Genomic DNA, 25,433 nt, shown 5'->3' with positions numbered 1-25,433 from the left:
CAGGCAGGGGGTGCATGAGCAAGGGGCAGCGCCCAACGTAAACAGCCTGAGGCCGAGGCCATGAGCCCCCATCTGAGAAGCAACACTATCAGTGTCCAGATCACGAGGCAGCCGGGGCTCCGTACCTGCTCTGGGCCCTTGTCGAACATCTTCCGTGTCCGGGGGAACTGGTGGGAGTGAGGGGTGTATTGCGCCCCCGCGGGGCCTGTGGTGCCCGGCCGGCCAGAAGGCAGGTCTCGGCTGACCGGCTGCTTGGCCACGTCATTGGTCAGGCTGGAGCTGCTGGTGCTGGACGCTGGAGGGGAGCCCCTGCCATTGGGAGAAAAACAAACACTGCGTTCTCTGCGGAGTCTGGAGCTTCGAGGGGAAACATGGAACAACTTCCTGGGCCACCTGCACCCTCCCAGATACCACCAGGGCCCAGGGTGTCCTCAGTCTCCCGGCACACCAGCTGCTGGTGCCGAGTCCATGCTGCTCAGTTGCCCGACTGGCAGGGGGCAGGGGAGTCCCTCATTGAACTCCAGCGCCCTGGAAGGCAGTGTGGACAGCACGAAACCAGCTCAGAGCTGAGCGGGCCGGGATGCGCAAGCTCAGCGCACAGCAGTGCCACGTCCTGAGGTGCAAACACCTGTTGGTTACCCACTCGGAGATCTAGATCCCCTCTTGAGAACTCTGAAAGGCCACAGAGACCAGGCTTAGTTCAACTTTTGCTGAGACGATGTGCAAATGAAGGGTTTCTCAAGATAGGGGAGAGTTCAAGGCAGGGTACCGGGGTGTCCAGGAGGGAGAGGGAAAGAGAGCTACCGTTAGAGAGCGGGGAGGAGACGAGGTGGGTGCCGGGGTGTCCAGGAGGGAGAGGGAAAGAGAGCTACCGTTAGAGAGCGGGGAGGAGATGAGGTGGGTACCGGGGTGTCCAGGAGGGAGAGGGAAAGAGAGCTACCGTTAGAGAGCGGGGAGGAGACGAGGTGGGTGCCGGGGTGTCCAGGAGGGAGAGGGAAAGAGAATGCCCATTAGAGAGGGGGGAGGAGATGAAGCCAAGACAGGGCGGGGAAGGAGGAGGATGGGGAGGCTGACTCAGGGAGAGCTCAGCCCGTGGGGCCCTGGTCACCACTATGGACCTGCAGGCTGAGCGGGCGGCACTTACCCCGCCTGGTGGATGTGCACACCCTTGTTGGTGGGGCTGGCAGGGGCCGACTGTGTGAGGGAGGAGGTGTCCAGGACGCGCTGCGGCCGGGCATTCACGGTGGCCTAGGGGCAAAGGCATGGGGGTGTGAAGGTCAGACGGGACGCGCTCTGTGGAGGCCGCCACAAGAAGCAGAGGCTGGTGGCTGCCGTGGAGCCGCTTCAGTCCCAGAAAAGGCCTTTGACCGAGGAAGCGCCAACACCAATGGAAGGCCCCAGCTGGATTCCCCCTAAATGCAACCCCAAGCTCAAAGGGCATATTCTTTACTCTTAGAGGACACGCACCTGCTGGGCCAGCCCTGGCGTGGCCGTGGGAGCTGGGACGTCTGGGGAGGAAGCTCTGCCTGAGGCTCCCAAGGGGTCAGGGCCTGAAGCCTCTGAGATGGACGAAGGCCCGCTCTCCTCACCTTCCCTGCCAGAGGGGCGGCTCCTGGGCGGCCTCAGTGTCCTCCCCCTTGCCTGAGGCTGGGCCTCTGCACCGTCCTGGCCTTGAGTCCGGTGCTCCCCAACACCTCAGTTCTCCGGTCAGAGGCTGTGAGTTGAGGCCCGGGAAGAATCCACCAGCCGTGCTCTTTCCGGAGCCGGGTGACGGTGGCATTTGTGGAGGGTCAGGGAGGGCTTCATCTACCCAGGACCTGGCTGGTGGGCACGGGGTGGAAAGTCACCACAGCCCGAGGCCTCCACGCAGGCCACTGTTTACACCCCCGTGTTCCTCAGGAGGCCATGGAAACTGTCCAGGGTGCAGCAGCATCAGGGAATGCCTGCAGGGGGCCTGGGCTCTCTCCAGCGGCAAAATGGGCTCTGCTGCCTCGGCTGTGATGGGGCCTGGAACTCAAGACCGCCCTTAACACCCCCCTGGCCAAGGGGCTGTGGTCATCCTTCCCCATGGGCGCACATGGGTGGTGCCAGGTGCACTGCATGGACGGGGTACCTTCATCTCCAGGGCAGACGTGGCTGAAACCTGCCCTGGGGAGGGACGCACTGGCAGGGGGAGGGGACGGCTGCTCCCAGGGGGGTGGGGAGCAGGGTGGTGCACAGCTGGCACAGCCTAGTGGGCAGCATGAGGCTCCAAACCACCCCCTCAATGCAGCCATCTGCAGATGAAGCCGAGACCCTGGGCTCTGTGAGCCTCCTGCCACAGACACCTGCAGGGCTTGAAATTCTACCACAGAAAAAGATTTGTACCAGCTTGAGCCCTGGCATTCAGGGGGTAAGTGGTTTTGCTTTGATTTTTTAAGCGGGTTTTCTGTGGATCTGGAGACCAACTCTCGGTGTTAGTGAGCATCTGTGAGAAACCATGCAAGCCAGGGCGTGTGCTGCCCGGCCGCCGACAGGACCTCGCGAGGGCCCAGCTGCTTCGGGGAGGTTTTGTTCTGGGGGCTGCGGGTCCCACTGGGTTCTGGACTCCAGAGGCTGTGTGCGTTCGGAAGGGCCTGATGGTGCCGGGGCAACCTCCTTTGTGATCAGGAGGACGGGGCCAGCTGCTCTGTGAAGGTGCCCACCGATCCCGCAGGCATGAGCCATCCCCTGAGCGCCGGCCCATCCCAGGCTGCGCTGCAGTCAGACAGAACCCCGTCCTGCAGGTCTGCATCCGCGTGGAGCCTGCACTGTCTCACGGCTTTTTTTTTTTTTTTTGAGATGGAGTCTCGCTCTGTCTCCCAGGCTGGAGTGCAGTGGCGCGATCTCAGCTCACTGCAAGCTCCGCCTCCCGGGTTCCCGCCATTCTCCTGCTTCAGCCTCCCGAGGAGCTGGGATTACAGGCGCCGCCACCACGCCTGGCTACTTTTTTGTATTTTTAGTAGAGACGGGGTTTCACCGTGTTAGCCAGGGTGGTCTCGATCTCCTGACCTCGTGATCCGCCCGCCTTGGCTTCCCAAAGTGCTGGATGTCTCACGGCTTTTAATTAGTCACTTAGAGGTTAGGAACCTTGAACCTGCAATTCAGCCAACAGAACACCAAGGAAAACAAAAGAATCCTGCAGTCTTCACTCATGTAACATCGATGCTTCCCAGATCGCCCTTCCTTCAAAACGCAAATAGCAAGAAAATGGAACCATAACTCGTCTTGAAGCAACGTTCCTATTTTATAAACGACAAGAGTTGTTCTTTCTGAACTTGTTTTGTTTTGGTATTAAACTATTTGGCCAGCCCTAGACACACACAACCACCCCACAAAACCTGCCAGACATATGATCCCTTCAAAAGTCTAAAAAGAGAAAAGCAAGTTTTCGACTCTGAACTTTATATGTGCCTTCTCAAAATGTCTGGAAAAACAGTGGGAGGTGACGGGGAAGACAGAGAACTTCTGGAGTTGAAATGAAGCCTTCAGCAAAACCCACACATGCTCAGACGCTCACGGAGCACAAAGGCTCAGGCACTGCTGGGCTGAGGCGGGTGACTCAGGAGCCCTGGGGTGTCCCGCTCAGCTGCCTGGGGTCTGTGCAGCTCCCGCCCCACCACCCTGCACGGAAGCGCCCGCGGGAGCACCGTGTGGGAGCCGTGGTGACGAACGCTCTGCTGTGTCCACTCTTCGGGGAAGGGAACTGATCCTGGCCTCAGCAGGAATTCTCACAGCCTCTGGGGTTATGAGATGAGATCATCCTGCTTTCACATGGCTTGTACCTGTGGCTACTGTCACAAAACTAATTTTCTACCACTTTTGGAAATCTTGTGAGAGATGGACACACCCCTGGTTCAGGAACACCCCCCCCCCCCATGTCCCCCCTGCGCCCGATTAGTGTAGTGACCACAGGGTGTCAGCCTGGAGGAAGCCTTCTTTTAGCCGTGCACTTCCTATTTGTTCAACAAAGATTTACTCAGCGTTGATTGTGCTGGATGTGGGGCCAAGACTGTGAACATGAGCAGCACGTCCCTTGGGGGTGACCTGGCAGACCTGCCTGCCTGTGGCGTCGGTGTGAGGACAGGGCACTCGGCGAGCAGGGGCGCGGCTGGGGCAGGGGCAGAGGCAGAGGAGGAGCAGGGAGAGTCCTTTCTGCCGGTCCCTGCCACCATCTTAGCGCAGCACCAGGAAGGGTGAATAGAGAAGGCACAGCGCTGGCAGAGGCTGGGTTTGGAGGTGCAAACTGGAGGCCTGAGAGCAGCCCATATAGCCTCAGTGGGCCAAGGCCTGCCTCGAGGACACAGCGCCCTTCTCAGCGTGTACACCCCCAGAACCCCAGCTCGCTCACAGCCTGCAGTGGTCTAGGGTGTGCAGACACGCCCTCTAGGGAGGTCTGAGTCCAGAGAGGACGGCAGCTGTAAGACGGTCAGGGTGACGGCTACAAGACAGGGCCATTCTTCCACTCCCCAAGCCAACCTTCAGCGGTGGCAAATAGGACTTTGTTAACAGTCGAATTCTCAGCACAGACGCTCTCTTGGGCCAGTGTACACATAAACACTCTTGGAAGATGGAGTCCCGGGCATCTTTCATCGCCCCCTGCCTGCGTGCAGCTGGTGGAGCGGGGACTGGAATGAGGCCCACCCTGTCTCCTGTTCTGGGAGCGCCACCTCACAAGTCACGGGGGGTCTGAGCCAATGCAGATAAAAATACCGTGCATTTCAGAGACGTGGACAGTGAATTTTCCCGCTGGGTCTTGACACAGTCAGGGCTGCGGATGCCAGCGTCAGCTTCTGGCGGCTCTATCTTGGGAGGAAGTGGAGTATTTCAGAAATGTTCCTGTTAATTTTATATCGAGGATCTGGACTCATGTGTGAGAAACTCTTAAAAAGGGATTCCCAGAGGATTATCCAGAGGCACTTTGGGGCTAAGAATAGCGCAGAGGCTGCAGGCTGCTTGGTGGGGGAGAAGAAGCCCCTGCAAAAGCGTGTGCTGCTATTTCTTCAAGTCATTTTTCTGCAAACTGCGTTTCCTAGATACATCCTACGAACCCTTCCTTTGGAAAAGTATGTCCTGGGTATTATTCCATTAAAGCAACATGGTGACTCTTAACTAGTTGCCCAGTAGTTACAAAGGAAGCCTTAAGGAGTTTCACTTGGTGTCACGGCGCCCTCAGTCCTAGGTGCTGCGGGAAGAGAACTCCACGTCAGTGGAGGCCGAGGTATCTCAGCCCACCAGCTCCCTCCCTCCTCAGAGCCAGGCGTGAGGGAAGGCTCGGGAGGTTCTGGAGTTGCTGTGGCCCCTTTTCCACAGAGGATGGTGAGATGGTCAAGGAGGTGATGGCGACAGACGCGGGTGCCGACAATGCAGCTTGCTGTGTGGATCCCTCTCTACACCCGGGCGGCACAGGGACAGGGCTCTGTACTTCTTACCACAGCCCTAGTGGGGTGGGGGTCGTACCACGATCCCAGTTTTAACTTTTAGAGATGGAGAAATGCAAGCTGAGAGGCATGAAGTCACTGGCTGAAAGCCAGGAGAGCTAGAATGGGGCTCAGGGCAAAGCTGGTGCTGTCCCTGCCTGAAGGAGCCTCAGGCCCTAAGAGCCACCCTAGTGCCTAGTGGCTATGAACCCCTGCGGGGGTGCCTGTGGGGCAGCCGCTGCCTGCAGCTCCACAGAACAGTCTCATTGAGAACAGATTCCTGGCCACCACCCCAGAGCCCGGAGTCTGCATCTCCGCAGGGAAACAGGGCATCTCCGTCTGGATGGGCTCTCCAGGGGCGCTTCTGCTGTAGCTGGGCAGGGGCCCACGGGCCGGCATCGGGCAGTGTGGCTCTAAGGCAGGGCCACGTCTGATTCTGTAGCTAATCCAGGCCGATGCTGCCCTCGTTCCCCAGGTCTGCAGGGAGGGGAATGAACACGCACGTGAAAAGCTTTCAAGCCACAGACGTGACATGTGTCCACGCTGTTCATTAGTGCTGCTGGTGTGCCATATTCCTGGGGTGGCTCTTCCCACTGTTCTGAGCATCCCTCCTTTGGGTGGAGGTGCAGGAACTAAGACAGGTGAGGCGAACGCTCGCTGAGGATGCAGAGGGTGGTCACGCCCGTGGCTTGGTGGGAGAGGCAGTCGGACACTTCCACGCAGCAGGTCACCACTGAAACCAGGCAGGGGTGGCCCGGGCAGCACAGCCTTCAGGGGCTGGAGGTAGAGCTCACGATTCCCGGAGGGGCCCTGAGCTGGGAGAGAGCCCGATGGCTTCAGAGAGGTGTGGTTCTAGAGGGAGGGATGACGGCGACAACAGAGAACTGTCCGTCTCAGTTAAGGAAATGCTGTTTGACGAGATTTAAAAGAAATCAGAATATCTATATGCAGATCGGCTGTGATCACTGGAAGAGAAATTTCAGAGAATTTCAGAGGTAAAGACAATTTTAGCAAGTGCAGAACTACTTTGGTCGAGAAGCTAATTGCAAACATGCTGAATTAAGAAACCCTTACGATTCAGGCAGCTTGAGAGAACAGAGGGTAGGGACAAACAGACCGGGCTCTCTGGGTTCTAAGAGATGCTGTCAAGTAGGAGGAGAGAAAATTCTGGCATGACAGTGTGATTTTAAAAGCAATGTATCCATGGCCGGGTGCAGTGGCTCAGGCCTGTGATCCCAGCACTTTGGGAGGCCAAGGCAGGTGGATCACTTGAGGCCATGAGGTCAAGACCAGCATGGCCAACATGGCGAAACCCCGTCTCTACTAAAAACACAAAAATTAGCTGGGTGTGGTAGTGCGCACCTGTAATCCCAGCTACTCAGGAGGCTGAGGCAGAAGAAATTGCTTGAACCTGGGAGATGGAGGTCGCAGTGAGCTGAGATCGCGCCACTGCACTTCAGCCTGGGTGACAGAGTGAAACACAGTCTCAAAAAAACAAAAACAAAAACAAAAACAAAACCTATCTATAAGTAACTCACGGTACGAAAGCATGAAGCCAGGTGTCAGGCTTAGGATGTTTAGTGCTTTGGCATATGCTTTCCTGGGTATCTCAATGTTTATTTTCACTCTCTTTTTTACTTTGTTTTGAGATGGGGTCTCGTTCTGTCACCCAGGCTGGAGTGCAGTGGTGTCATCTCAGCTTACTGCAACCTCTGTCTCCTGGGTTTGAGCAATTCTTGTGCCTCAGCTTTCTGAGTAGCTGGGACTACAGGAGTGTGTCACCACACCCAGCTAATTTTTGTATTTTTAGTAGAGACTGTTAACCAGGCTGGTTTTGAACTCCTGGCCTCAAGTAATCTGCCCGCCTTGGCCTCCCAAAGTGCTAGGATTACAGGTATAAGGCACTGCACCTAGCCAATGTTTATTTTCTTTTTTTTTTTTTTTTTTTTTTTTTGAGACGGAGTCTTGCTCTGTGCCCCAGGCTGGAGTGCAGTGGCTCGATCTCGGCTCAGTGCAAGCTCCGCCCCGCCGGGTTCATGCCATTCTCCTGCCTCAGCCTCCCAAGTAGCTGGGACTACAGGCGCCCGCCACCTCGCCCGGCTAATTTTCTTGTATTTTTAGTAGAGACGGGGTTTCACCATGTTAGCCAGGATGGTCTCGATCTCCTGACCTCGTGATCCGCCCATCTCGGCCTCCCAAAGTGCTGGGATTACAGGCTTGAGCCACCGCGCCCGGCCTATTTTCTTTATCAGTCACTTAGGTCTTCATCTTATAAGTAGATCAAAATGTCACGGGATCCTTGGGGTGTTGCTTTGCCAGCCAGAAACCTCTGGGACTGGTGATGCCTTTGCCCAAGTTTTGACTTGGGCCCACTGGACTTGTTGTGCCCATTCAGCCTGGCAGGCTGCGCTTGGCTCACACTGCTGGCCTGAATCTCACACCTGCCAGAGGCAAGCCAGGCGCAGAGTGGTGAGAGTGAATGTGGGGTCCAGCCACTGTGCAAGCCACACATGCAGGGCAGCTCTAGGCACTGGCATGGGTGCCAGCTCCCTGCAAGGCTGTGGCTGGGCCAGGTGTACTACAAGCAGCTTCAACAGCTGGCACTGGGGACCACGGTGGCACCTGGAAGCTTGGAGACACCAGGAACTGCAGAGCCCCAGAAATGGCATCATAGCCCTATCTCGGGGAGCTCCTAGGTCTGGGTTCCCTGAAGGGCCGCAGCTCTTCTCTCCTCTTCTCTTCTCTCCTTCTTCTTGTCTGCAACATGGCAAGCAAGGGGCATGTTTCAGCCCTGTTTGTGTTATAGCTCTTGTAGCCCTGCCATTTGGCGGGTCCTGAGTTCTTGTCCTGCGTCCAGGAAGAATGAGGTACATGGACAAGTGGAGGGTGAGCAAGCTGAAGAGGAGCTTTATTGAACAACAGAACGGTTCAGAGGAGACCCACAGTTGGTAGCTCCTCTCTAGAGGCAGGTTGTCCTGACGAGTGTTCTGCTCTCAGCAGAAAGGAGACCCTGAGGTGGGTAGCTCCTTTTCGCAGCTGGTTTTCCTGACGTCTGCTCAGCTCTCAGCAGAGAGGAGACCCTGGAGTGGGTAGCTCTTCTCTCAAGGCAGGTCATCCCATTGTTTCCTCAAGTCTGGCTGAGTCCGGGGTTTTTATGGGCTTCAAAGGCGGAGGAAGTGTATGCTGACTGATTCATGAGCAGCTATGGGCAGGCTCGGAAAAAGCACCATAAGTTCCCATTCTGGTTCATCAGCCCAGCCCCCAGGCTTCAGGCCGTCCCTGGCTTGAAGGTGGCACTTCACCGGCGACCCGCCCCTTTCCGCCCAGGACCCTGTTTGCCTCCTGCCATCATCCACAACACCCAGGCTGATTGTGCCGAGGGGCACCTGCAGGCTAGTGCCAAACTGCCCTCAGTTCCTGCCCTCAGCCTCCCTCCCATGCTCGTTGGTGCCCAAAGTCCAGAGGGGGCTGAGGCAGCAGGAGGTTGGCATGTTAGCCCTGCCTCGAGCGTGTGCACAGCTGGTGGGGTTGCAACAGCACCTGGGTTCAGCCTCAACTTTGCTCCAAGACTGAAGCGGGTGCCAGGAGCAGGGAGAGGCCAGGCAGCGGGAGTAGACACTTCTGAGCCTGCAGGCGTAGAGGGTGCTTCCTGGGCCCCTGACAGCATGGAGGAGCCATGCCAGGTGGCTGCAGCTGCGCCTGGGAGGGTGGGGCTCCTGCCTGCTCCTGGTCCCCAAGAACAGAGATGGCTGGGTCTGGAGCCACCGCTGGATGGCTGCAGCTGTGCCTGGGAGGGTGGGGCTCCTGCCTGCTCCTGGCCCCCAAGAGCACAGAGATGCCTGGATCCAGAGCTGTGGCTGGGCGGCTGCAGCTGCGCCTGGGGAGCATGAGGCTCCTGCCCTGTCAATTTGGAAGGGGGTGGGATTCCTCCTGTTCCTGCCTCCTGCCAGCTTTGTGGAGCACGTGGCCCTGGCCGTGCCTCCCCAGCTATAGCTGACGTCATGGCAGTGGCTGCTCCAAGACAGGCTGCCACTGCCATCAGTTTGACCTTTCGTTAAGTACACTGATTTCTCATCTCTGTCTGCATGTATGAGTCCTGCAATAGACGCAGCAGCCAGCGCATGCACACACTCTTCACAGCATCAAGAGGCTGCAGCAGTGCTTCTAGGTGAGTTTGTACATTTATGCTCATGCGTTTTCTCATAAATTATAATATAACCAGTGATCATGAGCATGTGTGCCCTGACAGGTGACCACCTGTGGCTTGAAGGTTCTTTCTTGGCATTGTCCTAAAACCACAGGGTGAAAACTGCTGGGGCCACATGCAGGCTCCTGAGGGGCGTCAGTCCCTTCTTTCTACTTCTACATAGTCTGAAATTTTCCTCAAAAAAACCTAAAAGCAGGCCAGGTGCAGTGGCTCATGCCTGTAATCCTGGCATTTTGGGAGGGAAATGTGGGTGAATCACTTGAGCCTAGGAGTTTGAGACCAGCCTGGGCCACATGGTAAAACCCCATCTCTACAAAAAATACAAAAATTAGCTACACATGGTGGTGTGCCCCTGTAGTCCCGGCTACTTGGGAGGCTGAGGTGGGAGGATTGCTTGAGCCCAGCAGGTTGAGGCTGCAGTGAGCCGTGACTGGATCACTGAACTCCAGCCTGGGTGACAGAGCGACACCCTGTCTCAAAACAAAACAAACAACACCCCCAAAACTAAATCAAAGGAAAAGGAAGCAAAAAGCAAAATGAAAACCCCAAGCCCATGGAATGGGAATCGAAATACATCAGACACACATGAAATCAGACCACATCTCTGGAGCTGTGTGGGTTCTCTCATACAGAGTTGGTGGCAATTTCTGTATTTGAATATAGAATTCTACGGGGCATTCCATAGTAATAAGGCTGTTTTAGACTCTGATGAACAAAAATTTGGCTCCAGAGTTAAATATCTAAAATAGGCTCATTTCTCTGTAAAATGAAATTTAATCCCTTCAGTTCCTAGAGCAGGAAAATAAGGCATTTCTTGAAATTAAAATGAAGACAAGAAAGATTTATGCTTCCAAATGCTTTAGTAGCAATGTTTACTCTCGAACCCACACACACTTATATACGCTCAGACACACACACACACACACACACACACACAAGCTCATGCTGCATTGTGCTATGTACAGCAAGGTCTCTAGCAGATGCCTTCTCTTGACTCTGGTCTCCACTCCTCTGGCTGTGGCGTGTCTGCCGGAGTGACGGCCATGTGCCTTAAGGTCTGTGTGTCATTCTAGGACAGCAAAGCAGGCACAGAAGGCAAATGCCACTTTTATGGGGGTTTCTGGAGCTCAATCAGATAGCACGACAAGGTCCTGTGTTCGAGTTGCCGTAACCTGCTAACGTGAAAGGTACATGCAGGTGCTTAACTGCCTCACCACGGGGGGAGAAGGGGGTGGGCCGTCCAGCTAGACTACGTGTCACACACAATCCAAAAGGGCGCTGGGCTGTGGAGGCCGTGCTGGGACGTATGCTGCAAAGCAGAGAGCAGTGGCTTGTGTGCTACACATGCTTCCCAGGAGGAGCTATTTAACAACTGGAGGCCGGGCCCACAGGAATGCACTTAACAGTCCTCATATTTCAAGATTAGGCACTCGGATTACAGTTTAAAATAATTCAGGCTAATTTTTTTAGTAAGGTTAAATACACTAAAGCCACTGAAAAATAAACTTAAATTGGCTGAATACTGATTTCATCACGATCAAAATACTCAAGAAGCTAAATTAACTGGGGGAAAAGGATCAAACCTAAATAGCGCTGGCCTCCAACTGTGCAGTCAGGACAGAGCAGGGGTGGTCCAAGGCCACAGCCATCCTGTGCCTCCAAGAGAAAAGAAGAGGCCACCGGACACCCCTGTGTGTCAGAGAACTGCCGGCTGAGACGGCGAACTGGCCCTCAATTCTAAAAACTTACACCGTTTATCAATGTTCATAAAACGCTTTTAGAATTATTTTAGTGAAAATGGCTATTTAAAACCCAACCTTGAAATTTTAAACTAAAAGTGGTAGAGGCTATTTAGAGTCTAAAAGGGCAGTGGTAAGTGGTAAGAACTGATTTTCCCTAATCCGTGGCAGGCACATGTGACGATTTCAGTCCTAATCCTCCAGGGCGTCAGCTCATCTCAGAGGCCTCGAGACCTGCTGCTCTGGCTTGGGGGCTCCGTGGGTGGTTTCCTCAGGGGTGCTTGTGCAGTCTTACGACTTTCTTTTCTTCCTTATTTCCTTCCTACCTGCTTTACTGCCTCCCCCTCTTGGTCTCAGACCACAATATGTAGCAAACATACATTTTTCAACATTATTTTAAAAGACACGGTCTCGCTCTGCCACCCAGGATGAAGTGCAGCGGCACAATCATAGCTCACTGTAGCCTCGAGCTCCTGGGCTCAAGGGATCTTCCAGCCTCATCCTCCTGGGTAGCTGCGTCCACAAGTGCTTGTCACCACACCTGGCTCACCTGTTACTATTCTGTAGAGATGGGGTTTCACTGTTTCCCAGGCTGGTCTCAAAACACCTGGGCTCAAACAATCCTCTCACCCTGGCCTCCCACAGTGCTGGGATTACAGGTGTGAGCCACCGCACCCAGCCTAAGTTTTATTTTTGTATTTATCCTATTCTTAGTTTAAAAGCAAATAATTATATTATTTCTTAGTTTTCCTACCGCATAATGAAAACATTAACTTAATTGACTGGCTATTTTCAATAGGCCAGTGACACATAAAAGAAATCGGAGGAGATGGCCTGCTGCCTGGGGATGAGCGTTGCCAGGTGCCTGTGCAGCTGGCCACACCACACGGTGACGAAGGAAGCAGCAGAGTTCGCGGCAGGGACGCGGTGACGAAGGAAGTAGCAGAGTGGTCCGCTGCAGGAGGGGAGGCCAGTGCAGAATTAAACAATCTGGATCTTTCCAAGTTGGCCAATAGGCTACTTGTGACTATTACCCGTGATACTATAAAGAACAGGCTGGGTGCAGTGGCTCACGCCTGCAATCCCAGCATTTTGGGAGGCCAAGGCAGGCAGATTACGAGGTCAAGAGATCGAGACCATCTGGCCAACATGATGAAACCCCATCTCTACTGAAAACACAAAAATTAGCCAGTGTGGTGACTCACACCTATTGTCCCAGCTACTCGGGAGGCTGAGGCAGCAGAATTGCTTGAACCTGGGAGGCGGAGGCTGCAGTGAGCTGAGATTGCGCCACTGCACTCCAGCCTGGCAACAGAGCCAGAATCCATCTCAAAATAAATAAACAAATAAAAGAACTGAAGCAGCAGCAACTGTGGACAGTAAGGTGATTTCAATCTGTCAGGAATAAGACATAACCAGACCAACAGAAAATAACTTAGTTGAAGGAACCGAAAGCCACACAAGTATAGTATCAGCAAAAGGAGCTGAGGAGCTGCAGGAACCCCGGCTTGACGGGACCCAGAAGGCCGCAGCAATGAGAGGGGAGACTCGATAGCTCACTTGGAAAAAGCAATGGACGAGGACGGAAAGCCGTGGTTCCTCAACCCTGCAGACCCTGGCAGTGAGTGACACCCAAGTCAACTCCGCAGCGGGGTCGGATGAAGATGGAGAACACCGCGGAGGCTGCAAGAGTGTAGCCTTTCCCTGCATTCTTCTTGCAACATTTCTGTAAGCTTTTGAAGTTTTATCAAAAAGTTACAAAAAATGTTTTAAGTGCTATAATGAGTGACTTCTAATTCCATGTAAATCATCCAACTTCCATAAGCAACTAGAAAACCAGGAAAAATACTGTAAACAGTTGTTTTCGGACACTGGGCGCTGGGTGTCACAGGCCTGTGATCCCTGGGAGAAGGGAAATAAACAGCTGCCCTGTGTCCAGCTTGCGCGTGGTTTCAGGCAGTCCCAGGCCACAGCGCAGAGAGGGTGAGCCCAGCGCTTTCAGGGAACAGGAGACAGAGACTGGGGCTCCAGGGAGGCTGAGGTGGTAAGAATTTGCAGGACAGAGCACTGGAGAGGGGAAAGCTTCCAAGGTCTGCAGGGGAGGCCCCCAGAGTCTTTGACTAAGTACTCATCTGCTCATGGCAGAGTGACAACCCACGAGGCACAGAAAACACAGCGGGAAGGTGGTAGACCAAACGCCCAGAGCGCACAAAAGGGACTGAGAAGAGTTTACAGTCCCCAAAGAGAAAGGACTAAAATCAATGACCTCTGCTTCTGCCTTAAGAAACTAGGATGAGAAGAGCAAATTAAACTCAAAGTAAGCAGAAGAAAGCAAGCTTTACTGATGAAAGCATCAATCAATAAAATGGAAAATGGCCAAACAACAGAGAAAAACCAATGAAACCAAAAGCTGATTCTTTGAAAAGTTTCCTTTAGCTAGAACGGCCATGAATAAGAAACCATTAGCTAGAAGGGTTTTGAATGAGTCAAAAATCACTGCTGTCAGAAATGGAAGAAAAGTCTGGGTGTGGTGGCTCATGCCTGTAATCCCAGCACTTCCGGAGGCCAAGACAGCAGGATCACTTGAACTGAGGAGTTAGAGACCAGCTTGGGCAACACATTGAGACCCTGTCTCTAAAAAAAATTTAAAAATTAGCCGGGTGTGGTGGTGTGCACCTGCAGTCCCAGCTACTTCTAAAGCTGAGGTGGGAGGATTGCTTGAGCCCAGGAGTTGGAGGCTACCGTGAGCCGTGATCAGGTCCTTGCATTCTAGTCTGGACAGAGTGAGACTCTGTCTTAAAAAAAAAACAGGAGCGGTGGCTCACGCTTGTAATCCCAACACTTTGGGAGGCTGAGGCAGGAGGATCCCTTGAACCCAGGAGTTCAAGACCAGCCTGAGCAACACAGGCAGACTCTATCTCTTATAAATAATTAAGAAAGAAAAAAAAATGGAAGAAGGGCCAGCACTGTAGCTCACCCAGACATCAGAGGATCCTGAAAAATAATGGCAGTCCTCAGTCCTCCCCTAATTGCCTTGACAGGGGTCAGTAAATCCGGCGCCCTGCCCACACGGGAGCGGCACAGGCAGTGTTCAGGGTGTACTGTACATCTCCAGATTCAAGTCGTTTGCTGAAGCTCGCTTTGTTTATTTTCTAAACCGTGGCGTGGACCCGGGCACGCCTGGGGTTCCTCGCGTGCACTCATAACCGAGAATCAGCAGCGGGAGCGCCCGGCACGTACCTTATAGGCGATGCTGTTGAGCACTTTCATGGCCACGTCTGAGACCTCTGGATAGGGGTCAGCAGCCAGGTGCAGCAGGACTCTCCAAATCTGAGTGTAAACGCTATTAAAGGAAACTCCTAAGAGAGAAATGGGAGAGGTTTTAGCAGACAGTAGCTGCCAATGAGGCTCCTAAGGCAGCTGCATTTTCTGAAACCCTAACCCTGGTATCAGAAGCATTGCTTTAAAGAGTGGAGGTTACAGGAAGCCCCCATGTTGTTATTCTGGCAATGGGTCCTGAGAGTCAAGAATCCTAGCTGATCACGAGGCTTGATCACATGGATTCATCTTCTGAGGCTGAATCTTTCTAAAAGGAAAACTGCATTGGAAAGGGTGTAACTTTCCTTGAAATGCCTCAGCAGATCGGAGGGCACGACCACACCCCTGGAGGAGCGTCTGATGTCACGTCCTAGATTTCCAGGAGCCTCCTCGGCCCACGGGTAGTGGTGCATGTGGCCTGGACGTCTGCACCGCACCAAGTTCAGCACGTGCTGCTGTGCACTGTGACCCAGAGAACACTTCCCGCCCACCTCCGCGCGCCTCCTGCCCACCTCCACGCGCTGGCCCTGTCCACCTCCACACGCTGGCCCTGTCCACCTCCGCGCGCCTCCTGCCCACCTCCGCGCGCCTCCCGCCCACCTCCGCGCGCCTCCTGCCCACCTCCACGCGCTGGCCCTGTCCACCTCCACGCGCCTCCTGCCCACCTCCACGCGCTGGCCCTGTCCACCTCCACGCGCTGGCCCTGTCCACCTCCACGCGCCTCCTGCCCACCTCCGTGCTGGCCCTGCTCTGAGATGCTGGGACTACACGAAAGGTTGATGTGCTGTGACTTCTGTCCCTAAGCCTCTCTCGACTCACCCGACACTTGATACATGGTCCTGTGCTGTTCGCTCGGATACAAATACAGACAAGGCAGGACCCAGCAGGGACTCAGACTCGTTCATAAATAACAACAGTGAGTGGTGGGCACGGAGGGAAGCACTGAGGCTTTGTCGGTGCGGCTGCTCGGTCCTATTTAATTCCCCAGCAATCCTACAGGCGGGTATCACCCCCAGCATCACCGAGGAAGGTGAGGCCCAGAGGATGAAGGATGTGAACGCGCACCCATCTGACCTTTGAGCCATGCCACATCCACAACACCGCACAGCCTCAGAGAGACGCAGGAAGGAGCAAGAGTGACTCCTCCTGTTGGCAGTGGGCTAGGAGGTGAAGGGCGGGAAGGCCCGGCAGAAGAGGCACGAAGGAGCTGGGCTTTAAGCGGAAGCAGGATCATTCTCTGGGCAAAGGAGGGTTGGAGCGAGGGTGGGTAGCACAAACAAGATCTAAGACATTGAACAATAAAACGCAGAGGTGATGGGGACGTGGAGCCTTGGGGGATACTCGACAGAAGCCTGCAGGAGCAAATCAGAGATTGTGGGGTGAGGGCCGTGAGCACTTGGAAACCAGAAGGGAGGGGCAGGCACTGACTGCTGGGCTTCCGGCGCAGTCAGCATTGGCTGAGGCTAGGGAGGAGGCTGATGGAGCAGGCATCGCGGAACTGGTGTCCATGCCACGCTGGACCCAGAGAGGCGGAGAAGGGAAGCAGCAATCCTGGTAGAGGCAGCAGGTCCAGCAAGGGTTGGGCTGAGGACCGGAGGCACTGAGTGTGGAGGGCAGAGCGGGGCCAGGTGGTGCCTCCCCTGCCTGCAGGCACCAGGAGTGCCAGTTTCCTGCCAGGCTTTGCCCCGGAGGCTGAGGCAGGCAGGGCCCTGCCCTTGGCACTGGGAGTTGAAAAGGGATCCAGCCACCATAGAACTCCATCTTCTTTCTTTTTGGGGAAGCTGGACAATTTGCTGAGAAGCAAGTGCTTGTTCATTAGAGAGTCAAAGGATTTCGAGTGAGGTGTGATTCCAGGCCACCCGACTGTTGGCGAAAGAGCTTAGGCATCGAAAGCCAGTGGAGGAGCTCGTCTCACTGCGTGAACACGCTGCGCACGCGGAGTGGGCTCTGCACGGCCCGGTCAATCCACGGAGATGGAGGTGGGGTGCGAAAGTCAATGTGTGCGTGGGTTCTGCAGATGCCTGCGGCCACCTATGGCTTCCGTTCAGCGAGCCCGAGACGGGCTCTCCTTCAGCTCCACGTACGGAGGGCCGGTGTCTGCCCCTGCTGCACGCCCCCACCGTGAGTGCAGAGGTCAGGGAAGCCCCATGCCCGTGGCTCCTGAAGAGGCCACCACAAGGAGTGCGTGTTGCAGTGAGTAAGCGTCTCCAGGACTGAGCCGTGTGGAATCAAGAGCTCAGCTGCCATCTAGGTCACACTGTGCCGCTGTGCTGCCCGTGCTGGAGTGAATCATGAGAGGCTGGGACCTTTTCTGGGAGCTGACATGTCTCACCCCACAGGGCAAGTTTACAGCCTTCAACCAAAGGAAGCATTCTTCCCAGGGACACGTCCCCCACAGGTCTTGCCCATGCACATATGCACCTGGCAGGCGGTCCCTGTGCTTGAGCCTCGCACCCAGGAGGTGGCAGTGGGGACGTCTTGGGAGTCTAGGGCCCAAGCACACCTGGACTTCGGTGCCACAGTGCCATGCAGATGCACCTTATGCTCAACCGTGGTCCTGCACCACGTGCACTGGGACAGAACCGAAGCCTTCCAGCTCAGATCGCACAGTTCTGCAACAGCCGTGTGGATTCACAAGCAAGTCTCAGAAATGTAAAATCGGTCCAGACTCCGTGGGCACACTCCCTAGACTCTTCTCTATCCCAGCGGATGCCGGCTCCTAGGAACTGCTCCATGCAACACAAGGACATCGGCGATGGCTGTGTCCTCAGTTTTTTTAAAGAGTGGGTGGGTGGGCTAGGAGATGTGGCTTTGAAATCGCCCCCGCAACAGGCCCTGGTGAGGAGGAGATGTGGCCTCACTGGAGAAGTTTGCTTCCGCCTGGCTCCATGACACCCTCCACCGTGGGTGACAGCATGGCCCCACAAGATGCCTATTGATGACTGCCTGCCTGAGACCCACTCCCCTTGATTATTCTGGGGTCCTGGGATCCCCACAGCTGAGTAAGGCATCGAAGCAGCTCCCTGCGAGGCTCAGCTGCCAGGTGAAGGGGCTGTGAGGGGCAGCTGGCCTTATATGAGAACGCTCCTCACAAGGCCCGGGGGCAGGGAGCAGGCTACTGCAAAGAGGAGGGCACTGGGCACACCCGGAACCCAGGGCTGGCGTGGCAGGAGGCCCCCTGCTCCCGGCTGCCCTGACAGAGTGCGAGGAGGGTGCAGGCTGGTGGCTGCTTGAGCATCACCCATGATGTGGGAGCCACAGACATGGGCACCGGGGTCTAGGTCAGGGCTCCACAGGACACTCCAGGAAAGGACCTTGGCACTGTGCGAGGCACTGCCGGGGCAGGGGGATGAGATGGATTAGCTGCTCCTGTCACCTAATTTTTAAAAACAGATTTTTATTACGGTTGGCCCTCTACATCCATGGATTCAACCAACCACAGATCGAAAATATTTGAAAACAAAACAAAAAGTAATACACATTAAAAAAAAAAAAAACACAGAAAAAAAAAAACAACAAAAAAAACAAGAAAGCATAACCACTGCTGACACACTGTGCTGGATTTGGTATTCTGAGGAATCTGGAGACAATTCAAGCATGGTGGGGGACGTGTGTGGGGGACGCAAAGCTGTCACACCTTTCCTAGCAGGACTGAGCGTCGTGGGCCCCGGGTCCTTGGGGTCCTGGAGTCCCCCACGCGTACTGAGGGACGACGCTATTGCTGTTGACCTTCGTGCAGATTTCAACTTATATCAAAGTCGAAATACTGTTTGTGACTCAACAGGGGGGAAAAAAATCTAATTTTTGCCAGTCTGTTTGCGACAGTGGATTTTATAACTATGTACTAGTAAAAAATATGACGCTGTGATCATGGAACTGCTGTCTTTATTTCACGTCTTTCCTTGGTTTGGCCACAGTCTTCTCTCAGGCTCTGTTATATGAACTGTCCTGTTGTAAAATCTGCCGGTCCCCAAAACAGACCGCAGAGACCTTCCCATTGGATTCGAGTCCACCAGGAAGGAGGTGGGGCTGCTCGGGTCCTGCCCTGCAGGGAGTCAGGGACCCGGGGTGTTGAGCTTAGAAAGGGCCCCTGCTGGCACTCACAAAACTCCCTGTAAGCACGGAGAACCTATTTTCATGTCTAGACTAAAAGTAATAAAAGATCATAACGAATGGTTTTAGAAGTTATTTTTCAGCGCAATGGCCACAGCTTTCCAAATAGCATACAAGGCAGGGAAATTGACTCAGAGCTCTGGCCAGCTGAATCCCAGCAGCTCCAGGTCTGGCGGAGCAGCTCAGAGAAGAGGTTCCCGCAGGCGACAGCTGCCAGCCGCCACCCCAAGGCTGAGGGGTCGGCAGAGCAGGTTGTGCCCTCCGATGTGCTCACTCAGTCTGTGGTGGCCAAGACCCTCTGCCATCCTGGGGAACCAGTGTCTCAGGCCAAAGGCTTCTGCAGCGGCCCCTTTCTTGTGACCCCTTCTGTCCCTGAGTGCCCAAGGGTAACTCCTGTCCCCTCAGGGGCTGCACCCACGACTCGGTGTGGCTGTTACGAGAATCAAGCTGACCAGCTGCTCTGCCCTCCCCTCCTCCTGGGCCGGCCAGAGCTGTGGGCCCTGCAGCTGCCCACAGGGAAAATGCAGCACCTCCCGGGCCGGGTGAGCGGCGCGTCTGCATCGTCTTCTCAGCGTGCTCAATACCCCTATGAGACAAACTTAGTAATGGCCTTTAGTTAAGGACTTTTGCCCAAAAACATAATCCTGAAGCACTGGAAACCTGTTGTTCATTTTCTCACCACTGTCTTCTGACGAAAGTAAATCCGGTTTCTGGGTTGTGAAGCCTTCCTTCCGAACCCGCACAGTTCCTTTGGCAACAACCCTGCTTAGCTTTCTTTTGGTTGAGCAAGCACCAGGCTTTTCTTCTGCAAAGGCAGAAACCAGTACCTTCTCTACCCTGAAACCCAGGCCTCGAGGCCTGGCCAGAACTCACTAGTGGGGGTCTCTGGAGCTGCATGCAGGGCTCATAACGAGCCCTGGAAAAAAGGAAGGAAACTAGTTCTAGGTACTCAAGAAGGTGAGGTGGGAAGATTGCTTGAGCCCAGAAGTTCGAGGCCAGCCTGGGCAACATAGTGAGACCCTGTCTTTAAGAAACATTAAAAAAATAAATGAAGGGAGAAGCAATTGCTATGGCCTGTCCTGTAAACACCAGTGAAGCAGCAGTGCAACCGGCCAGTGTGTGCGGCTGAGAGGCCTGGGGAGGCCTGGAGTGCAGGGGCCGCCCCTGTTCTGTGGCCTCCCAGGAGCCGGGCAGTGCCCCAGTTTCCAGGCTCGGGTCTCCGGGCTCCTCTGTCCTCCAAGGGCAGTAGTTCTGGCTCCCAGATTCTGAACGAAGTAGAGGGGTCAGGACTGGACGCCAGTTCTCCCGCAGAATCTCGTGTTCAGGTGTGGAGAGCACAGGCGGCCTGCGGGGCTCTGGCTCTGCCGCTGGCCGGGCCCCCAGCTCCTCCTCTGGGTGAGTAGGGCACTTCCCACAGCCACACCAGGGCCAGCTCCACACTCCGCGGGGCTGCACTCCTTTCTCACCCTCCCCTCCCTTGCATTAGTCCATCCTGGATCCATTTCTATGGTAACACATTTTCAAAACTGTAAGAAATGTCACCGTATTTATCAGAGTCGTGAAAACTGGTTCTGTCTAGCCCAGGCCTCTGATCTGTGTCCCCACCAGTGCTCTAGGGATGAGGCTTTCTGCGGGAAGAGCACTCTCAGGCCACCAGAGCAGAATTAACTCTCGCCTCGTCTCTCAGCACGGGTGTGCCTGGACTCTGGCCGTGACGCAGGGTTTCGGGAGGGAAGGCGGGTGGAGCACATGGCGGCGTGGTCCCCCATGGGACTGCACTCTAGCTGGCAGCCGGGGCTGGATGGACGAGCGTGGGGGTGATGTGGTGTGGGGCCACATGCATGCGTGTCTGGGGGTGAGGAGGGCACCTCAGGCTGGGTCCCAGGACGTGTGGACACAGGCCACAGACCCTCTCCAGCCGTCCTTCTGTCCTGAGCAGCTCCACAGCCCGGGCGTCAGGAACACAGATGAGTGCAGAGGGCAAACGCATGGGCTGGGGGCCGGGACAGGTGAGGCCTGTGTCCACATGTCCATGCGTTAGCAAGGAACAACTTTATAGGACTGTGGTGGTAACAATGGTGACATCATGCTTTGATGTGCTGGGTCAGGCACCTACATGGGGATCCTGGCGGTGGGCCAGGGAACCTCCCAGCAAGACCACCTGGCTCTGAGCTGCACAGACGGCAGAGGGGCTGGGCCAGGGGCTGCAGGCAGGTGCAGTGGAACAGCTGCTGCTGAGATGGCGGGCGAGGGGGCTGAAGGAAGGCCTTGAATATCAGGCAACGGTTTGGCCTCTACAGAAAATGCGGTTTTAATGAAGGCTTCACCTGGAGGGTAGTGAGGAGCTGGCATGAGAGAGGGCCTGCCCAGTTGTGGTCTGTACAGAGCAAGACCCAGGGCAATGAGGCCTGATGGGATGGGGGCACTGGAAACAGGAGGGATTGATTTAGGGGATTCTTGTGGATGTCAGGTCAGAGGAAGGGCTGAGTGAGAAACAAGCAGGATGGAGACATCAAACAAGATTCTAGAACCTGAGACAGTGCTGAGACCTGGGTTCCCATTTAGTTTCACAAACATTTATCCTGCCCCACCAGGGGCCAGGCACTGCTGGGGGCGGGAACCTGGGCTCCATCAGTGATCGAAGGAAGCCAAGTACCAGCCAAGGGGCTTCACTGCCACAGAGGAGACGGGAAACGCGTGACCGAGGGTGCAACAATGCAAGTGCTCTGGGGAAGGCAGAGCGGGGAGGGCGCTGGCGATGGGGCTTCTGGGGGGCCGGGAAAGATGGGGAGACATGGACGCTCCAGGTTGCCATGGTTCTGAAAGCCTCTGCAATCTTCAATGAAAGGGCCTCAAGAGATTGCAGTTCTTTGGCTGAAATGAAAGAAATTGGCTGGAAACAGGGAAGTGCTGCGCGTAATGGGGTTCTGTGCAGGTGATGAATTCTGAACGCTTAGGTAAGCACGGTGGTTTCCAGGTAGCGTAAGCGACACCTTCCTGAATATGAATGAGGCTGGCTTCGCGGGGGCGACTTTGTTTCTCTCCTTCCTAAACTCCAGCTCATTGTGAAACTCTTCCCTGTCAAATTTCCTAAGATTTGAATGACACACGAATAAAACTCAGTCTTCTCCAGTAAAAAAAAAAAAAGTCAGGAATCAGACTGTGTAAGAAGGATGGTGGAATGGGGACTCCAGCTCCTTCGAGAAGACAGAAGAGAAAGAAGGGGCAGAGGAGAAGACTCATGGAGGCCAAGCCCCTGTCCTGGCCCCAAGCTGTCATGTGCTTTCCGTCTGGGTGACCCTCAGATGACACTGATTCTTCGCCCTGTACTCCACCGAGACTAGTACCGAGGATAACAGCGGCATTCACTCATCACAGACAAGAGCTAAGTTTCACACAGGAGCTGGGCGGGGTCCCCGCGGTCCCTCTCGCCTGTGGACAGCACCCAGGGCCTCAGGCATGGCCCATGCACAGTAAACACCAGCCTCAGCAAGTTAAGCCACCTGGAAACTCCACAGTTGTGAACTTTCTGCAGCCTTCACCAGCAGAAGAGGAGATGCCCACGTGGTATTCAAAATGCCCAGGGGGAAAGGGAGGTGCAGTGGGCATGGGGACCTGCAGACAGAAGCTCTCAGTGGTGGCATGGTGACCCAGCGCTATACCGCCTGGCTTGAGCTCCCTGGACCAATAAAAGGTGCAGTTCTGCATGCTTGCAGGCCAGGTGCAACTTTTTATTTTGATTCTTACTTGATGGCCAGATACGTGTGAGCGGAGGGATGAGAGTGAACTGAGAACGCCATAGAGCACGGGCTGGGCAGGGCGGTGGGGCAACCAGGCCCTTGGCAGACGGTCACCAGGTGAGCACCGAGGGGTGATGCCGCTGTAGCTTCCTGTGAAAGAGGAAGGCCAGCAGGGTGTGGTGGCTCATGCCTGTAATCCCAGCACTTTGGGAGGCCGAGGCAGGCGGATCACCTGAGGTTGGAAGTTCGAGACCAGCCTGACCAACATGGAAAAACCTTGTCTCTACTAAAAATACAAAATTAGCCAGGTATGTTGGCATGTGCCTGTAATCCCAGCTACTTGGGAGGCTGAGGCAGGAGAATCGCTTGAACCTGGGAGGCGGAGGTTGCAGTGAGCAGAGATCACACCATTAAACTCTAGCCGGGGCGACAAGGGCAAAACTCCGTCTCAAAAAAAAAAAAAAAAGAAGAAGAAGGCGGCCACAGCGAGCACACAGCCCCAGGAGAGCCACAGTGGAAGCAGGGAGACCCGGGAGGGAGCTGCGACCACCAGGCCAAAGAGCAGCTGGCTCAGGTGGCTGCAAGGTGGGGAGGAGACTGGCCACAGATGCCCTGCCGAGAGAAGGATGCGTGGGGGTACAAAGAGGAGTTTCTGACTCCTGGCCAGGAGTCAACCTGAGTAAACGCCGGTCCCCTCGGCCACAGAGGGAGGACACGTGCTCCTGCAGGGAAGGGAAGGAGATGCCCAGAGCCGATGGTACCGGCTTCGACACAGGTGGCGCTGGGTTTGCCTGTTCTGCATTTTTGTGCCCCAATGTGCACAGTGGGGGCACGGTCAAAATATGTGGCCAATATGTGGAAGAGTCTCAAGCCCTCTGTCTGACTCACAGGAGTGTCCTCAGAGGAGTGTCCCTGCAGGCTGGGGTGCGGGCAGGGTGTGCTCTGCTCTCAGGCTCTCTGAGCTGAACTCGGCCTTGTTCTTCTATGGCCTGTGTATGGTTCTTACATTTTTTTTTTTTTGAGACGGAGTCTCGCTCTGTCGCCCAGGCTGGAGTGCAGTGGCGCAATCTCAGCTCACTGCAAGCTCCGCCTCCCGGGTTCACGCCATTCTCCGGCCTCAGCCTCCCGAGTAGCTGGGACTACAGGCGCCCGCCACTGCGCCCGGCTAATTTTTTCTATTTTTAGTAGAGACGGGGTTTCACCATGGTCTCGATCTGCTGACCTTGTGATCCGCCCGCCTCGGCCTTCCAAAGTGCTGGGATTACAGGCGTGAGCCACCGCGCCCGGCCGGTTCTTACACTTTTTAGGTGGTTGAAAAAAAATCAAAGGAACAATATTTTGTGATGTGAAGTTATGCAAAATTCAAACTTCAGTCCACACGGTTACGTAGCAACATGGCCAAGTTCATTCACTCACACGCGGTCTCTGGCTACTTTTGCACCACAATGGCAGTGCTGGGGAAGTGCCAAGGGGCAGTCCCACCTGCAAAGCTCTTTCATAGGAAGACTGCAGACTCCTGCTCTAACCTACACGTGACGGCAGGGAGCTACCACCTCGACCTTGGTGAGCATGAACTAACCTGCTGGAGGCGCTAGAGAGGTACTCACAGGAGCTGTGGCCGGGGCCAGGGGAAAGGTGTAATCAAAACAGAATACTATGAATTTACACTTTCTAGTACTTAAAAAAATATTTAAAATACCTTTTTACATTGCAGATTTATAAGTAGAATTTCTGCAGACAGGTTTTAAAAGACACTTGTAGGCTAGCCTGGAAACCTAACCACTATATATAACAATTCTATTTAAAAAGTGTATTCCAGTTCAAAACAAACATCTTACAAGTGATTTTAGAATATATTTCATTGGTGACTTGGCAATACCTCGATTTATACTCTAATATACAGTGTCAACTCTGCGCTTTCTGGGTGCTTGGCATATTTTAGCAGACAACCAAAGCTGCAACGTTATTTCTCAATGAAAATTAACAAGTTGGTCTGTCTGGGCTAAGCTGGCGTGTCTGGGTTGTTGTGTAGTGAACCTTTCAGTTCTCCATACCCTGGAGGGCATGGTGCAAGCTCTGGACTCATTCTATCCAGAGGTGCTCAAGGCAGCAGCTGGCCAAAGCCGGGAGCACACCCACAGGCTTGCCCGGTGGGAACTGCCTTGGCGGATGCCCTGTGTCTGTTTCAGGTCTTTAGGCTCCCATGTGCTGCTGTCATTGTGGCCGGACTGCCGTCCCCGGGAACCACAAGGGAAGTAGAAAGAGAGCTTGAAGCTGAACGCAAGTGAAAAGCCCATCATCAAAGCTCGGCAGGGGGAGCCAGACGGCCGCGGGAGCGAGACGGCCGGGGGAGCGGGCGGGATGGGGAGACGGCGGGGGGAGTGGGCCAGGGGAAGACGGCGGTGGCGGGGGTCCCGCAGACCTGAACACACACATTAGGAAGGAAGGAAAACTCAAAGTTAATGAGCTATTTTTATTTTGCACTTGAGAACTGAAACAGGACAAGAGGGTGATCCTAGAGAAAACAGAAGAAAGGAAACAAAATAAAGTACTGGAATAGAAAAATAAAGATAAAATAATGCAGTAAATTCACAAAGCCTAAGTTAGAACTTGAAGACACTAAAGAAATGAACAAATATCTTAGAGGATTCATCAATAAAAAGAGGAAAAGGCAAATAAACAACAATAGGAATAAAAGGGGACACATCTAAAGAGACAGCAGATTGGGAATGACAGAGCAGCTGGAACAATAAAGAGATTAGAGACTCATGAGAATACTGCAGACAGCCTCAAGGGAAAGAATGAGAATACTTAGCTGGATTGAATAAAATCCTAGAAAAATAAAAGTTTTTGAAGCTAGCTTAAGAAGAAATAGAGA

The 25,433-nt window shown here is 54.5% G+C and overlaps 1 protein-coding gene across 4 annotated transcripts in view; it reads right to left on the bottom strand.

The window, feature by feature from the left end:
• Positions 1-25,433, bottom strand: part of LOC105469284 (regulatory associated protein of MTOR complex 1) — a 413,056-nt gene that overhangs the window by 42,576 nt on the left and 345,047 nt on the right. For all 4 annotated transcript variants that reach the window (XM_011720145.3, XM_071081792.1, XM_011720144.3 and 1 more), the window contains 3 exons: positions 14,625-14,743; positions 1,145-1,248; positions 126-309 (listed from right to left, as the gene is read on the bottom strand). In XM_011720145.3, coding sequence (XP_011718447.2) covers positions 126-309; positions 1,145-1,248; positions 14,625-14,743 — 407 coding nt within the window. The remainder of the gene's footprint in view (positions 1-125; positions 310-1,144; positions 1,249-14,624; positions 14,744-25,433) is intronic.

This window comes from Macaca nemestrina, chromosome 17 (assembly GCF_043159975.1).
Source record: "Macaca nemestrina isolate mMacNem1 chromosome 17, mMacNem.hap1, whole genome shotgun sequence".
In the NCBI taxonomy this organism is placed as follows: Eukaryota; Metazoa; Chordata; class Mammalia; order Primates; family Cercopithecidae; genus Macaca; species Macaca nemestrina.
This window is presented reverse-complemented; position numbering and strand designations above follow the sequence as displayed.